The sequence below is a fragment of the Natrix helvetica genome (assembly GCF_964273705.1).
Source record: "Natrix helvetica genome assembly, chromosome: 1".
In the NCBI taxonomy this organism is placed as follows: Eukaryota; Metazoa; Chordata; class Lepidosauria; order Squamata; family Natricidae; genus Natrix; species Natrix helvetica.
This window is the reverse complement of record NC_138548.1, coordinates 272722205-272738997: the sequence shown is the minus strand read 5'-3', so window position 1 is coordinate 272738997 and position 16793 is coordinate 272722205. Positions and strand designations below refer to the sequence as shown.

At 37.7% G+C, this 16793-nt stretch overlaps 1 protein-coding gene across 2 annotated transcripts; it reads left to right on the top strand.

The window, feature by feature from the left end:
- Window positions 1–2964: 2964 nt before the first annotated feature.
- On the top strand, window positions 2965–8778 carry DRD1 (dopamine receptor D1). Of its 2 annotated transcripts, none has more exons than XM_081938248.1 (4): window positions 2965–3282; window positions 3791–3872; window positions 4007–4763; window positions 4864–8778. In XM_081938248.1, exon 4 carries the CDS (start codon window positions 5517–5519, stop codon window positions 6873–6875), a length of 1359 nt encoding a protein of 452 aa, XP_081794374.1. In that variant the 5' UTR covers window positions 2965–3282; window positions 3791–3872; window positions 4007–4763; window positions 4864–5516; the 3' UTR covers window positions 6876–8778. The 2 variants fall into 2 exon arrangements, with proteins under 2 accessions (XP_081794374.1, XP_081794373.1); XM_081938247.1 differs by having other exon boundaries at window positions 3791–4763; window positions 4864–4963; window positions 5338–8778.
- The last annotated feature ends 8015 nt before the right edge of the window (window positions 8779–16793 follow it).

The window sequence follows — 16793 nt, the reverse complement described above, 5'->3', positions numbered from 1 at the left end:
AAAGCTTCAGGATTGCATACGCCCCCTCCAAAGGCTTGTAATTTTTAGTGTAACATTATTAAACAAGTGACTCGTGGGTAATCGTACTAACCACATTATCTGAATTAAATTTGAGCTTAATTTAAATGAAAATCATATTAAATCCAATGTAGTTTTTGTCACTTTGGGGATGCTAACTCTTAAATCACTCCTCAGAGGTGAAATGTGGCTTCCGTGCCCCCCCTCCACAAAGTTGTGCAACCTTGTAGTGGATTAAGTCACATCAAGAGGTCAAGAATACATTGAGGAGTTCAATCTTGAGATGGGGCTAAATGATTCCCAGCATTCCATCTACCTGGCACATAGCAATAGCACTTAGACTTATATACCATTTTATAGTGCTTTACAGAGTCAGCCTATTGTCCCCAACAATCTGTGTCCTCATTTTACCCATTTCAGAAGGAAGGAAGGCTGAGTCAACCTTGAGTCTGGTGAGATCTGAACTGCCAAATTGCAGGTAGCCGATAGTCAGCTGAAGTGGCCTGCAGTACTGCACTCTAACCACTCTGCCACCAAGGCTCTTAACTTTGAAATTCGACTAACTTTGAAACACTTTAAATAATAACAGTGGGGTTTTTAAAACTTCAATCTTATTATTTGACTAGTAAATGCACAAAGTATTTTATTGATAATGTAGAGCCTAGGGTGCATGGATTGAAAGTCTATGGATAAATTTTTCTGATGTTTCTCGGTGCCTGGTATGTGATGAACCAAGTAGAGGCATAGTCTATTGAGTTCTTGGTGCCCTCTGAGCTTGCTTGTTTGCTTGCAGATGTTTCGCTATCTGATTAGGTAACATCACCAGTGTTAGTCAGTGTTCTCTGTTTATATAACTTAGCTTGCCCTGTCAATGTTGGTGGGGTTTTGATTTTCTCCTTGGAAGTTCCTTGATTGGGATATTTTCTGCTGGAAACAATACCAATACCAAAACAATACCATTAAACCCTCAAAACAATATCCTAGTAGAAAACAATATCCTAATCAAGGAACCACCAAGGAGAAAATAACCTCTGGCAATAACCTCTTGTAATTTCTTCTGACTTATTGTAAGTCTTTAGTTATAAATTCTGTTGGCGCTTGTTACACCAACACAGACATACATTTCAATAGTTCTTGCCATGCTTAAAGAGCACATGCTTTGTGATGAATAAATGATGAGCATGGCAGTGCACAAAATGAAACAAACAAAAGATTAAAAAGTTACAATATTTATGTAATTACCATATTTTTCAGACTATAAGATGCTCCGGACTATAAGACTCACCTAGCTTTTGGGGAAGAAAACAAGAAAAAAAAATCTGCCTCTGTCTTCCAGCAATTTGTCTCCTTGCAGCAAACAGCCTGGTCAGCTTCAGCACATCCTGATTTAGCATGAGCAGCTGATTGGTGGTTGGATCGGCCTCCTGGAATACTGCCTATCACCTCTTCCAAGTGCCGGGAATTTCCACTCACTTTTTTGGGGGGTGGGAGTGTGTCTTATAGACCAAAAATACTGTGCTTACCAAGCACAGCTAAATTATATTAAAGTAACCAAAATAACTTTACAATCCCCCAAGCAAAGGCGTGTCATAATTTTTGAGCACCCCTAATGTTTGGACATTGAAAGTTGAAAAATTTGACATGCCCTATAATGAATGTATTGCTTTCTTTGACTCCAAACTGCACTTTGTTCAGGCCAAATATTAACTACAGGTAGTCCTTGACGTACCACCACAACTGAGTCCAAAAGTTTTGTTGTTAAGCGAGATATGTGTTAATTATGTTTTGTCCCATTTTGTGACACTTCTTGTCACAGTTGTTAAGTGAATCATTACAATTGATAAGTCAGTAAGCTGGTTGTTAAAGAAAGAAAGTAAGAAAGGAAGGAAGGAAGGAGGGAGGGAGGGAAGAAGGGAGGGAGGGAGGGAAGGGAAGGAAGGATATAAGAAATAATAGTTACTGCAAAAAAGCACAGCAAGTTTCAATTCTGTGCTCAGGAATGTGCCAGGACTGCATGCCAAAAGAATGGAGAGGACCAGGTTAAAATATAAGTAAATTAATCAACCTGCCTCTTATGCTTCACAATATTCCCTTTTGTTTACATTCGAATGTACAGTTCAGTGGCAACCTTGGGGATGGTTCAGAAACCAAGTTCAAGGCTTTTGACAGGTATTGGCTTGGAATAGCAGATTTTCTAGTGGCTACGAACGTTTTCCCCAAAAGATTATTATTTTCAACTACTAATCACAGGCAAGAAGCAGTTCATTAATATTTAATATTAATATTAAATATTGTTTAACATTTTAGTATTAAAAATACTTCAATACTTTAATATATATTTTTTGTTTTGACTCTGGATCCTATCCAGCATGTAATGATAGTAGCATTTTCCAATGCCAGCCACCAGAGTCTTGTTGAATTCTCACTGAATTCAGAATTGCAATTGTTTCATTGCAATTCTGAATTCAGTGTAAAAAGCAAAACAGGCTTACAATATATGTTTCTTAGCAAACTCTGATGTCATTTAGCAAACCATTTTTTTAAAGCAGAAGGTGGCTAGGATATGGCTTGGATGAAAAGTAGAATTCTGTTTAAAGATAAAATAGAACAAACTGCCTTTGCAGCAGATGACCTATTTATTAAGTGAATATATTTAGCAAATGAGTCCCAAAACATGAAAGTATTCTTCCCTAAAATTCCCAATTCAAGGGTGAAATATATTATTTCTGGGAGTTTGTCAGAATTCAAACAGAGTTGCTCTGATGGAGGTTCTGCTTGATGCCACTCAGAGCCTATGCTGACCAGACACTCCCAAAGTCACTCTTCTGTTACCCTCTCCTGTCCCAGGGCTTTCAATTTACTTTGAGACGGAAACATTATAATGCACCAATAACTCTGTTTATCCTTCCCTTCTTACCTTTTCCCTCCCCTTCCCAGCATGACGGGGTTGACTATAATGGTGACAATGGGGAATGATTCTGTTCCTGTTGGGTATGCCTGTCTCATTTTTACCAGAAGAGGGAGCCAGCTTCACAGTGAAATCCGAGTTGCTGAAGTTGGTGAACAACACAATGAATCATATAAAGAGAAAGTGAATGTGCCTTGCTGTCGAGTGCAGAGAGGAGGGGAAGGGAGGAGAGAGGAAAGAAAAGAACCAGAAATAAACCGCGGCAAAAAGATGAAGTGAGTCTTGTTCTTTCAGCTGGGAGTTTGTACCATCAGCACTCAGGAATGGCCCACTCTCATAAACAACTTCTCTATTTGGTAAGTTCATGCCTCAGCCTTGCCTTCATCAAGTTGAGTTATGCATGGTCTTTGTTTATGGCAGCTGGTTTGGGTTCATCAGCAGGCAGGTTCTTTGGCTTGACTGTGTGTTGGTAGTAGAGCATTTTGATTTCCCCTCCCCCGTTTTTCTTTTCGTAAATCATGACCTAAAAGAACGAAAATTCATACGTTCTGGAGGATGAACATCTTTCAGGCATCCTTAAGTCTTAATACACATGTGTGGCCATGCACAATTATACCTAGAGTTTGCACAAATAGCTTGGAAAATTGGATGTCTGATAACAACCGGCTGAGTAATTTTAAAGATCGCTTGGGATCATGTTTGTCCATTTATTTATGACTATATACCTTGACTGTTTAGAAAGACGATCAGGATCTTGCGTGCCACTATGCAACCACAGTGGCAGTGGGGAGTTAAAATTAGGATGGCATATTCAAATTTTTGAATATTGTGGTATTTAATTTTCCATTGTTCCTTCACACATAGGGAGAACAGTGTGCTTGTTCTGTGCTATAGAAGAGAAAGAGAGAAAGACAGCTTCCTGCAAGAGAAGGTGCTTGATTTTAAGGTCAGGAAATCTAAGTGCATATATTGCTTTCTAATGTTATTCATGCCTGGATGTCCTTCCTCTGAGATTTAGAAAAAAGTCCTCAAGCAAACAAATCTTTCCATGCCGGGTTATGTTGCTCTCTATCACTCCAGGCAAAATGAAGCCAATACTTCCAGGACTGTCGGCTTGGCGAAATGAAGAGAAAACGTACGAGTTCATAGATGCATGTTTAAGGTTAGAGCACAGAGGAATCTGAGGAAACTACCCCTTCTGGATGCATTTGAAGGAAAAGGAACCACTGACAATTTCACCTAACATTTGAGAAGCAGCGTGCTCTCTGCTTTGATGCACAGAGTTTGCACATGAATCATAAGGGCTATAGCTGAAACATCCAGGTCGAAAGAGACCTGAACTCTGGATTGGTTGTTACTCTTCTCCTTCATTCTTCCAATGAAAACTAAAAGATCGTCAGCGCTTTTCAAGATCTTTGCCAGAAAACTGGAAATATCATGTCTTTGCTTTGGATGATTTCATCCTGATGGGGCATTTCAACAGGATGTACAAAGCGTGACTTGGTTGATGAACATCCAGACGGGACTGCTTTGATGCACAGAGTTTGCACATGAATCACAAGGGCTGGCTGGAATTGAAGGAACTTGTCCACGTCCTGAGCAGGCTAATCCAGAAGAGTCCTCAAAGTTCAGCCTGGTGGCTTTTGCTAAAAAAAACCAAAACCCAATGCCTGCTTAGCATTCTTCCACCAGGGTGTTATTCCCAAAGCAATGCATTCGCTTGCTGTGATTGTAACCCACCGTCTTGCTATGCAATTCAAATCCTAAATATAAAGTTGGGAGAAAGAGAAAGAAAAATGTTTCCTTGGATTAGACACAAGCGACAGAAGTCCGAAAGGTAGGATGGAGAATTTCTTCTTTATGCAAAATGATGATCCTTCTATAAACCTTTTGAATGTTTTTTTTTAAAAATGTAAATTTATTTTCTTTGCCTCTAGGACGATGAATCTTTATTAAACTATTTGGAACAGTGAAAGGAACTGAGTCCCGAGGCTACGTATAAAGGCAGAACTGATGTTTTAATTTCAGAGCAGAAAGGTATGAAGGCTGAGGTGGGTTTAAGATGTCCATCCATTAGAGGGACAAGAAATTGTATCAGCAACCAGAACACTTGAAGAGTTACACTTCATTAGAGCAGAAGGGCTAGTTAAAAGAATCATTAATCTATTTGAGTGTGGAAAAAGTGCAAGCTGAAAAGTGAATACGCTCTATACAGAATTCTCTGAGGATTTTTACCCCACTGGCCTGTTTCTGCTAAGAGTATTCTATTTTTGGCTAATATTTAAAAGAAGATTGTTTTCTTTTTAAAGGCGGGGGGGGGGGTAGGTGGGGAAGGAGGGTAAGCCCCGATGTGATCCACAAGTTCAGATACTTGTGATGGATTATCTGTTTGTTTTTGGTTTTTTAAAGAGAGAAAGAGAGAGAGAGAGGAGAGACAGAGAGAGAAAGGGATCCTCCCAAGACCAGAGACTTGAACACGAATCTTAGGATGCCTGCCTGGTTCTGAGCAATTAAATTGTAAGCTGTGTGGGAACACAAGGAGCTGAAGCCCCTACCAGGCCTGTGACATGATTTTGCCTGAGAAGGAAAGATGATTTGGAACAACACCACTATGGACGGGGAAGGGTTGCTTGTGAAAAGAGATTCCTGCTTCCGAATCCTCACTGGCTGCTTCCTCTCCTTGCTGATCCTCTCCACACTCCTAGGCAACACCTTGGTCTGTGCAGCTGTCATTAGATTTCGCCACCTGAGGTCCAAGGTGACCAACTTCTTTGTGATCTCTTTGGCAGTCTCAGATCTTTTAGTTGCCGTCTTGGTCATGCCCTGGAAAGCTGTGGCTGAGATAGCTGGATTCTGGCCTTTTGGATCATTCTGTAACATCTGGGTGGCATTTGACATCATGTGTTCCACGGCCTCCATCTTAAATTTGTGTGTCATTAGCGTGGACAGATATTGGGCCATCTCCAGCCCATTTAGGTATGAGAGGAAAATGACCCCCAGGGCAGCCTTTGTCATGATCAGTGTGGCATGGACCTTGTCTGTGTTGATTTCCTTCATCCCTGTACAACTGAACTGGCACAAAGCTAAAACCAGAAGCTTTTTAGACTTAAATGCCAGTTTCCAAGGTGTGGCTATGGACAACTGTGACTCCAGTTTGAACAGGATGTACGCCATCTCTTCCTCCCTTATTAGTTTTTACATCCCAGTGGCCATCATGATAGTCACCTATACGAGGATATATAGGATTGCTCAAAAACAAATACGCCGTATATCAGCCTTGGAACGAGCAGCTGTGCATGCTAAGAACTGTCAAACCCCTGCTGGCAACAGGAACAGTATGGATGGCCAGCAACCAGAAAGCTCCTTCAAAATGTCCTTCAAGAGAGAGACTAAAGTTTTAAAGACTTTGTCAGTGATCATGGGAGTGTTTGTATGCTGTTGGCTGCCCTTCTTCATCCTGAACTGCATGGTGCCCTTTTGTGAGCCCAGTATCTCATCCCAGGGAGCAGAGCCATTTTGTATAAGTTCTGCCACTTTCGACGTTTTTGTTTGGTTCGGATGGGCCAATTCTTCCTTGAACCCGATCATTTATGCCTTCAATGCAGATTTCCGCAAGGCTTTTTCCACTCTTCTTGGCTGCTATAGACTCTGTCCTTTCTCCATTAATGCGATAGAGACAGTTAGTATCAACAATAACGGGGGTATGGGTTTTTCGAGTCAGCTTGAGCCAAGAGGGTCTAGCCCCAAAGAGTGCAATTTTGTCTATTTGATTCCCCATTCGGTCCTCTGCCCGGAAGAAGAAGGCATGGTGAAAAAAGAAGAGGAGGGAGTATTCTGTAAAACCTTGGAAAAAATTTCTCCAACCCTCTCAGGTATTTTGGATTTCGAGGCTGATGTGTCTTTGGAAAAGATCACTCCAATCACGCAAAATGGCCAGCATAAAACCTGAGGTGTAAAGTTGACTCATTAAAAAATATATGATCATTTGAGAAAGATTTTCAACTTTTTTGTCTGTTTTTAGTAAGAAGGTGTGCTATTGTGAGAATCAAAGCCATCACATAAAATCCAGAACTTAAATCAGCTGTTGTTTGACAAAAACATAAAATTTAAAAAAGAATTCCACCTTTCATACATTGTATTTAAAGATTGTTCTGTGTTGTTCATTCTTGAATGGAAATGAATCAAATATGTAGGTACGGTGTAGCTGCAAAAAACAAAAAAGGAAAAAAGGAAAAAAAAAGTTTTAAGTGGATACATGTTTGCAGAAACAGACCTGGGGAAATTAATTTTAATTCTCTGTGTGAATAAAATGTAATAGATTTATATGAGATTCCCATTTGACTTGCATAGTCATTTGTGGGCATTTATACATTGCAAGAAAAATTTGATAACTTGCCAGATTAGGTGGATGCCTTTTAAAACAATTTTGAACATCAATACAGCCTTATAATAAGAATGGGATATTTTTAATAGTAGGAAGATTATGTGTCAATATTGGCTTTATTTATTATTTACATGGGTATTTTTTCATATGTTTAAACAAAACACAACTTTATCTTATTTTAATATATGTCAGAACAAAATAGGATATTTGTATGTATGGTGTTATTCATTGCATTTTTGATCTGTTTACTAGTCAGCACTTTATGAAGAAGAAAAAAAGGGAGAATTTACAAAATCAGCTTTGTCTAGCTAACTCTAGAACTTGTAGGTGTTCCAAAGGCAGCAAAAGGGATAAATCTCCAGTACCTTTTGCTGCACAAAGAGAGAGGGAGGTGTTTTGTGGGTTCTTTCAGAAGCAGAAGATCATAATCACTTGAACGATAAGTTATACAGACTATGACCATCTAGAAACAAAATGCGTAGCTGTAGCTTTATTTTCAAGTTTCAGTCTGTGCCAACTTTGCTTGAATGTCAGCATGTGAAGCTGTAGATCGCATACTGATCTAAGAGGAATACCAATGAAAAATGTACACTAATTTAAAGATAGGATAAGCTATGAAATAAAACATCACCTATATTTGCTATTTTGAAGATGAACTCATCCTCTTAGATTTCTCTTATTTCAAATTTATTTTTGGCAGTGGTGGTGGAGAGAATAATTAACCCCTTTCACAATGGGAGGGTAGATCTATCCACCAATATTCTCCGTGATATTTAAACAGAGCTTCAAATTGTGCAGGCATATGCCAGGGAGAAGGAGGGCTGTTCTTATGCCAGCTTCCATATGCCTCTGCCCTGCCACTGTGAGAATGCAATGCCACTTAGTCTGATCCGGAAAACTATTCTGTGCTCTTATGAAATGGGTACCAAAAAAAGCAACATAGGAATGCTAGTATCATGTGAAGCAGCACAGTTTGTCTTAAATCTGCTTGTTTTAATTTTCACTTTTGTTCACTGCTCCTTACATAGAAAATAGTGCCTCGTTCTGATTTTGGATTCTCACAAAACGAAATGAACAACAAAACTCCTCCTCACTTTCCTGCAAGTTCCTAGAGTGGCCAGGATTTGTTTTCTTTTTGCTCTCTCGAAACCAAAATTCCACGCACGGTCCCTTAATCTTATTATATAAAAATAATGAATGTTAAAGCTATGAAAGTAATATACAAACGTGTATTTGATGGTGATGATGATTGAATGATAGCAAAAACCCTTCAGATTTTGGAACAAAATGCAACATCCATTGAGACGTAGTCAGAAAAGGAGACACCTAAGAGATAAATTAGGTCCACAAAAATATACTTCCTAAATCAGGTCTGTGTTACTCAATTATCGTGAATGTTTTCATAATTCTATTGCCTGTAAGCTGCTTTCATACATATAATAAAATTATTTTGTGAACATAAGGTCAAATAAAGCTATTTACATTATATTTATTAAATAAAACTTGCTTTTTTTTATTGCCATGTTGTTTTGACTAATCGGCAATTTCCTCCCACTTTCCGTTTTGTTTGTTTTGGGACCTCTTGTGACATTTAATTAATGTCTGGTGAAGATCACCTAAGAATCGTCTCATGCAGTTTCTTTTCGATATTCTTACATGTGTATTGGGAGAGAGTTGATTTCTATCCTTGTAAGAATTGGGCAGAAAAATAGAGTTCCCTTAGTATAGAACTCCATTTTTCCATGCAAAAGTTTGATTGTCTGCATCTTCTGATAAATCTGAAAAAAAGTCTTTGGAGGGTTACTGCTGTCAACACAAGACGAGCAGTGATTATGTGCCAAAACTGTTTTCTCTATTGTAAAGAACAAAGCATTGTGATGTAATGTAAAAACAAATGTTTGCAACATTTTTTTAAAAAAGAGTAACAATTATGAAATACTTTTTTTTATCATGAAAGATTTAAACATTGTTACGTCAATGGCCTTGAGCAATGAACTCTTTGCCCCTGTTTTTAAAAAAGAGTCACTGCTCTATCCGCTTATGTGGGTGGGGCGTTCTGATAATTCAGAGGTAAACAAATGATCAGGCATGCTTTATTTCCTCCTTCTTTCAGGGAACTGGATGTCTAATTCATGGCTTTGGTTTTGATATTTTGAAATTTGCAATGGTAAAACATGGTAGAAGAAAACTGGCGCTCTATTTCAATTGTTCCAAACACTAGACAGATCTGTCCTGATGTTTGAACCAGGACCAAGAAACAGTGCAAATCTTCTGTCAAATCTTCTAGCTGAACTCTCAATATTATTGCATGAATGCATGAATATGTCCTCATCTCTCTATATGTGTCTGCATGTATGGACTTTCTGGTCTGTCTTTGAAGATAAATATCTTCTCATCTTGGATGAGAAGTGAAATGTCGTCAAAGAAAATCTGGCTGCCTCTTGAAAAAGCACATTTGGGACAACCATGACCTGGATGACTAAGGATCTCCATGGACATAAGACCACAAGTTCCCAGATGTTCTAAAAGGTCTGATCCTGTTATAATGTATGCATACTTACATAATCATTCACATGAAAGTTTGCACACACACACACACACACACACACACTACAACACAATAGCAGAATTGGAAGGGACCTTGGAGGTCTTCCAGTCCAACCCACTACCTAGGCAGGAAACCCTATACCGTTTCAGACAAATAGCTATCCAACATCTTCTTAAAGACTTGCAGTGTTGGGGCATTCACAACTTCTGGAGGCAAGCTGTTCCACTGATTAATTGTTCTAACTGTCAGGAAATTTCTCCTCAGTTCTAAGTTGCTTCTCTCCTTGATTAGTTTCCACCCATTGCTTCTTGTTGTACCTTCAGGTGCCAGGAAAATAGTTTGACTCCCTCTTCTTTGTGGCAACCCCTGAGATATGGGAGACATGATAGCAGTGTTCCAAGATGAGAAGCGAAATATCTTCAAAGACAGATCAGAAAGTCCAGTTGCCTCTTGAAAAAGCACCTTTGGGATTTGTGGTTTTATGAAATTTGCTTCTTCAAGATGTACCCAATGAGTGTCAAACTGGATGGCTTTTTAGGGAAGTAGACATTTTTTTAGAAATTTGTACAGTTATGGATATTCATTATAAATGGTTACCCATGGGAGAATGCTACTCAATATTGGCTTCTGGAAACAATAATGTGTTTGTGGGTGCTTATAGGATTTTGCAAATGTCTGGTTGATTATCAGGAGGACCTGGGCTAAATCATTTGGCTATACTGTTGCAGTTGATCAGACATTTTGTATGATATATTGCCATTCTTAAGTTCTTCAGTGCTTTTAATGTTAAAACAGCCTATCTATTCTTTTTGAACATGTAACATCCTGCATATATCTTACTGGAATCGGTATATGTATTCTTCACATTTACCTCTCTGTTTTCCCTAGTGTGTGTGTGTGTGTGTGTGTGTGTGTGTGTGTGTGTTGCATAGTACTGAAAAACAGCTTGTTATATGGGTCTCCTGACTTCACACCACAATGTTCATTGATTTCTGCAGTCCTATATATTCTGATTGTCTGAAATGGAGGACTGAACATATAGAATAGTTTTGCTTCTGATAATCAGATTGAAAGAGTTTCAAGCCTCTCTTTATCGCTCTCTGTTCATTTCTTTCTCTCCCCATGATACTAAATGAATGTTAACGTGACTGTGGAAATTCTGCTGAGTTATTTAAATAGGTCTGCTTGCCATTCATGCACAATAAAATGAAATAGCACAGATAAAACCCATTTTGGGAAACTTTGAGCTTCTTCCTATTGTGGGCACGTGTTTTGTTCACTGTCTGATATCCCAATTGCCAATAATTTGATTTAATATCTATTTTCGCTCTGGTACATGCCTCAAGACAAGTAACTGAACCACATACAAAGTTTGAAATGAGTATTTACAGATATTTAATTCTTCTTGTATTATCTATCAGGTTTACATAGCATCATCTAAGAATACTGCCTTCAGAGGGACGAGGGCTGTGTCCAGTCTTGAATTCCTTTCATGTATCTTACTGGACAAAGCTGCCAGATATACATATTGCATACAATCCATTTACAAACAGTATGCAATGTTAGACAGAGAAAGAGAGAATGCTATACATGAGCATCTAAATTAAGGAGCAGCTTGCTAAATCCAAATCCAAAGTCCTGCCTGGTAGAGCATTCAGCCCTAGAATGGCCAACCAGATGCTACTGGGAAGCTCCAAGCGGAGCATTAGGGAAGAGCTTTTTCATGACGATGAAGTCTTGCCAGTCCTCAGAGGCAGCAGAGTGTATTTATGCTGGTAATCATTTACAGTCTTATTCTTCATCAATTGATCTCATCCCACTTCAAGCTAGCGGCGATCTAGACATATTTGTTTAATTCTGCTCTAGGCATTTCCTTTCATCAGTGTCTTGGATGAGCCTATTATGAAAAAGGGATTCCCTGATTTAATTTTTTTCGAAACATACAAACCTATGCATGTTTCTCTCTCGTTTATCTCAGTCACATTCCTCTCTAGTTGAGTTACTTTCAAAGACACTTTTACAAAGGATTGTCAAAGAGGTTGGAGCAGCATCAAGAGACCTTCTGTTTCCATTTATTCAGCATCCTGGCTTTTCACCTGTTTGGGCAGGGCTTTTATCGCAAAACACTGTGAAAAATAAACTCTGCTGTTTCAATTATTCCTATGGCTTCTCAGTGACATTTTTCCCAAAGTGTAATTTTCCCTTTTTTTTCTAGGCAAAGTATCCCAGTGTGAAATACATCCTATAAAAATGATATTAGCTTGCTTATATACCTTCTTCCTAATCATTTTAGCATTTTAGAAAAAAAAAAAACCAATAACCTTAAATATCGGTTTTCAGAGTTTCATCCATATATCTGTTTCTTCTTTGTCATTTTAATAGCTTCTCTGGCAATGCTGTTAAAGTTATGTCATCTGAGTTATTGTAGGCAGTGGTTTAACTTTTTGTGAAATCGTAAATATTGTAAGGAAATAAGAGATAGATAAAGTACAAAATAAGGTAGCTTTTACTTAAAGGTTTGTTAAGGTCTTTACTCCAACAGCTAAAAATTTTGTAGTGTAGACGGTTTTCTTCTTGTCAATTCATTCTCAGAACAAGCCTGAGGTATTTAAGATGAGAGAAATTAATTAGCAGGTAGCCATCATCGTCCTTTGGGGCAGGATATGGAGTTGATCCTGGGTCTCTGCAGCATCAGTGTAAAGGGTAGTCCATACATTTTCCACACAAACCAAACCAAACCAAACAAACACAACCTAAGAAAGAAACATTAATTTTCCTAGCTTCTCGGAAACCTTGCAAATTAATGGTGATGCATTGACAGCAACAGAAAGGGTATAGCCAGGATTTTTGGAACTGTTTTCTTCATATGCTTTAAAGGTTTTATGCTTGGAGCTTGGGGTTTGGCATCTTCCCCAGTAAAATAGATGCATTAAACCTCTCAAGTCTTCCAATGCACCTATTTCTCTTCTTCATTGTTTTTCACAACTTAAAAAAATAATAATTCCAGAATTATTTAGTGATTTGCCATCAAATTTCAATTGCACAGTCTCGAGGGCAGAGTGCTCAAAGACAGAAAACTAAGTGTTTGTATTGGTGAAGAGTAAATCAGAAGGTTCTTCTGGGTAGCCTCCCCGTATAATTCCTGTACAGAGACGGATGAGAAAAAATGATATATAAAAGCATAGAATCTAAAAGTACTTTTACATGAGTGTCTCTCCAAATATAAAGAAGATGAAATATATGCAGCAGTTCATATTTGTCTGGGTGTTGATTTGCAATTGTTAATAATAAGCATAAAATACCCATGTTGTAGAAAAATATATGGAAAATGCTAGAAAAACGCTGTTAAAACTATTTGGATTGGAAGAAGTGTTCAGGCAGAAGTATGCAAACATTTTTGTAATGCTGATTTTTGTAAACAGTGAATCTGAATTTTAATACAAATGAAACAGAGATAATTTTCTGTCAGTATGACAAACATCTTTGTTGAAGTTTGCACTTTATCTTTTTTAGGAGGCCATTCCAAATATTATTTGTGAAAAATTTCACAGTGAGACAGATTTTCAATTTGAGAAAGAAAAATAAATGCCCAATCCTTTCAGTTTGGCGGATTTTTTTCCTCTCAGATCAGCTAAGGACTGGCGAGAAAGCAAGGTAGGATTACCTATTTTTATGAGAAAGGGTGATTATTTGATGCTTCAATAGGAATCTATACATTTCACTTTCTGTTCATTACATGTCATGGGTCATAACATTACAGTCCACCTCTGTTAATAGTTGAAAATCCAGATTAAATAAAAGGATCCTCAGGCTATGAAAAAAATGTGGGGAGCATAAACTTTCGCACTGACATAGTAATCATATCCTGAACAAATTGATAGGCAGGTTTTTGAATTTACAGTTAACGTGTGATAGAGAAACAAATGTTAAATATTCTTAGTTTTCAATTTTGTACAAATATATATTTAAGTTGTACATACACATACCTACACCCCCACCCCACCCCCACAATGTACATATACATACAAACACACACACACATTTTGAGACTAATCCATCTAAACTGAGAGCAATTAATGAACAGTCTGCTTCCTGAAGTTATGAGTGCTTCATAATTGGAGGTTTTCAAGAAAAATGGATAGTCCAGAATATATGAAGTTTTTTGCACTGATCAGGGAATTGGATTAGAAGATCTCCAAGCTCCCTTCCAACCCTATAATTCTACAACATTGGCACCTTATGGGTACTGAAGGCACACAGAGAAAAAGCAGAATCCACCCATCCCTAATCCTTATAACCAAGTTTACAATGTGAACCCACAACCATGTACTGCCATAGTGGTTATGAATGCTGGGTCTACCATTCTGGAGGTGAGTGGTGCAGGAATGGTGCAGGAGACAGAAACAAAGAAGGAGGAAGGATTGGAAATTGTGGAACCATGACAAGGCTCGGGAAACATGATTGATGGCATATAGTCCTGGATTTCCCCAAGAGGAAAAGCTGGTAGGCTGGGTTTGTCTTTCTGTACTTTGACTCTGTTTCCAGTAACTATAATAGAATCTTCCCCAACTCGAAACCTTCATCAAAGTTTTGAGTGACAGCTAAGGAACTTTGGTCCCTGAAATAGTTGTGCTTCTGCTTTGCTGCTGTTGGTTAATCATTGCAACATGATCTGACATTATAAAAGAAGAGTTCTATTGTGGATTGTTAATTTTAGAAAATAAATGTTATTTGGTTATTATATGTTGCTGAATAGACTATAGTAAAATATTTTTTTATTATTATTAATATTATTCCAGAAAGTCTTTGACAGACTGGGAAAATGATCTTGCTATTATTATGGTGAGTCAATCCCACACAAAGCTTATTAAAAGGGGATGAATAGCAGGCAGCCTTGTAGTCAACCTTCAGGGTGTAAATATATGTGACTGGAGTCAAATGCAGTGTTTTTGTTTCCTCTTTTTCAAACAGCAGAATCTGACTCTTGTTACAAGGAGATAAAATGCAAGGTCAATCAGCTCATTTATGAGGAGGGGGGGGAGAATCAGTACTGAGAGCTAAAGATATAGGATCAAATTGGATGAGACTCCACTTATTCAATGAGCAATTTTGTACTGTTGTCCTTGAGTTATGAATTGCTTGGGCTCATTGATACGGAAAACTGGAATGCAATTTATATTATTAATAACAGCTCCATTAATAAAATGTTGTAGTCAATTACCAGCACAGAGATAGATTTCATGTACTATCATTTACAGAAATAATGGTGGCTTCAGAGATGACCGAATGTGCCACAAAAAGTCACTGAAAAGGCTCATCCTTCTGATCTTCCATGTAATGTTTTAAAGGAACCTTGAAAATATTATTTAAAAAACTTGATTCAGACTAAGGGCGTATTTAGTCCAGCATATATTTCCAAGTGGTGGGTGGGTAAGGAGTTGCATCAGATGCCCTTGAAACTGTTATGTGAGATGTCAGCCCATTACAAATATTCTTTCATATCCATCATTAGAAGAGACAACTTGCATCATTTTAATTCTTCTATAAAATTGTCTCTTGGTATTTAATGACTTGGCCATCACTACAATTTGTGGTAGTAAATTTCATAGCTTTTCTTCCTCCCCTTTCAAGTGTAAAAAAAGACTGGGAATGTGAATGCAGTTTTGATAAAGCCAAAATCTTGAATTGACCTGAGTGGCTTTGAAGACATGCAAGACTCTTATAAGCTGTAGATGCTACACTTTAAACTAAACGCCATTGTTCTATTGCTTTATACCAGAACTTCTGAAGTCTCAAAACATGGAAGGGACATGGAAGGGACATACAGAACATGGAAGGGACATACAGATGCAGATGGCATTTTCTCTTGAAGCTCCAAACAATAAAGGAGAAAAATTGATGTTTTTCTTTACCCTTGTTGGGGGGGGGGGGGTGTTTCAACCATGACCTAGCTTTAGTAGAACTTTATTTCCAGTGAAGGAAAGCAGCAAATTGATGTTATTTTCATGACCTCTAAGTATAGTATCCATCCTTTGGGAATATTGTAAGTTCTTTACTTAGCAGGAGTGCTATTTTTATACATATTAACCCCAATTCTTTCAAGTAAATAAGGCTTGCTTGCCCCCAAATAGGAAAACTAAAACTGAACCATGTCAAACCTCCATGGTCCTTGTAAACTTTATATGGCAGATGTTATCCCTTCCAAAGGCATCCATGGCAGAATATCTTTTTTCCTGATTTTTTAAAATCTCTCCTTTATTATTTTTTGATAATAACTTGTTGAGTTATTTTTCCTACAACAGCAGTCGTGCAATGTGAGCTGGGCTAAGACAGAGTGACTCCCTTAAAGTCACCGAGATATTTTCTCCACTTCTTCAGGAAAGTTATTTTTAAAAAGCAACAGATAAAAACCGTTGATATCTCTGTTTTAGATCTGAATCAAGGTAAATAATGGTCTGAGCTGAAGTGAATAACAATTCAGTCTAGCTAAAGGTTATATTTTGAATAATGTAGAAAAGCAGCAAGAAAGAAATACATTTTTCTCAATTAAAGTTGATTTAGGTTTCAAAATTAAATATTAAGAAATTATGGTTAAAGGATGTGTCTGCTAAAAGCAGTGATGGTCATTGAGATGAACTTAAGGCACACCATCACAACTCAATTGCCAGACAGGTAGCTTCCATGTTAGAATGCAGTTATATAACAATGAAACATGCAAACTTTTACCTGAAGTCTTGTTCAGCACAAACAAAATTTTATTTTTAATTAAATTTAGATTCCGCTGTAAATTTTCAGAGATGAGGTCCACCTCTGGATCCATTTAGGGATTAAGTATTTATAGAGGTGTCTATAATTTGCTTTGATCAGTTTATTTGAAGACTTTAGTTCACAGTCTTATATCTACAATGTAAATTATCAACAGTTCAAACATAATT

Excerpts from the sequence above, each read along its gene's own strand:
- DRD1 (XM_081938248.1), top strand. The coding sequence starts at position 5,517 with ATGATTTGGAACAACACCACTATGGACGGGGAAGGGTTGCTTGTGAAA.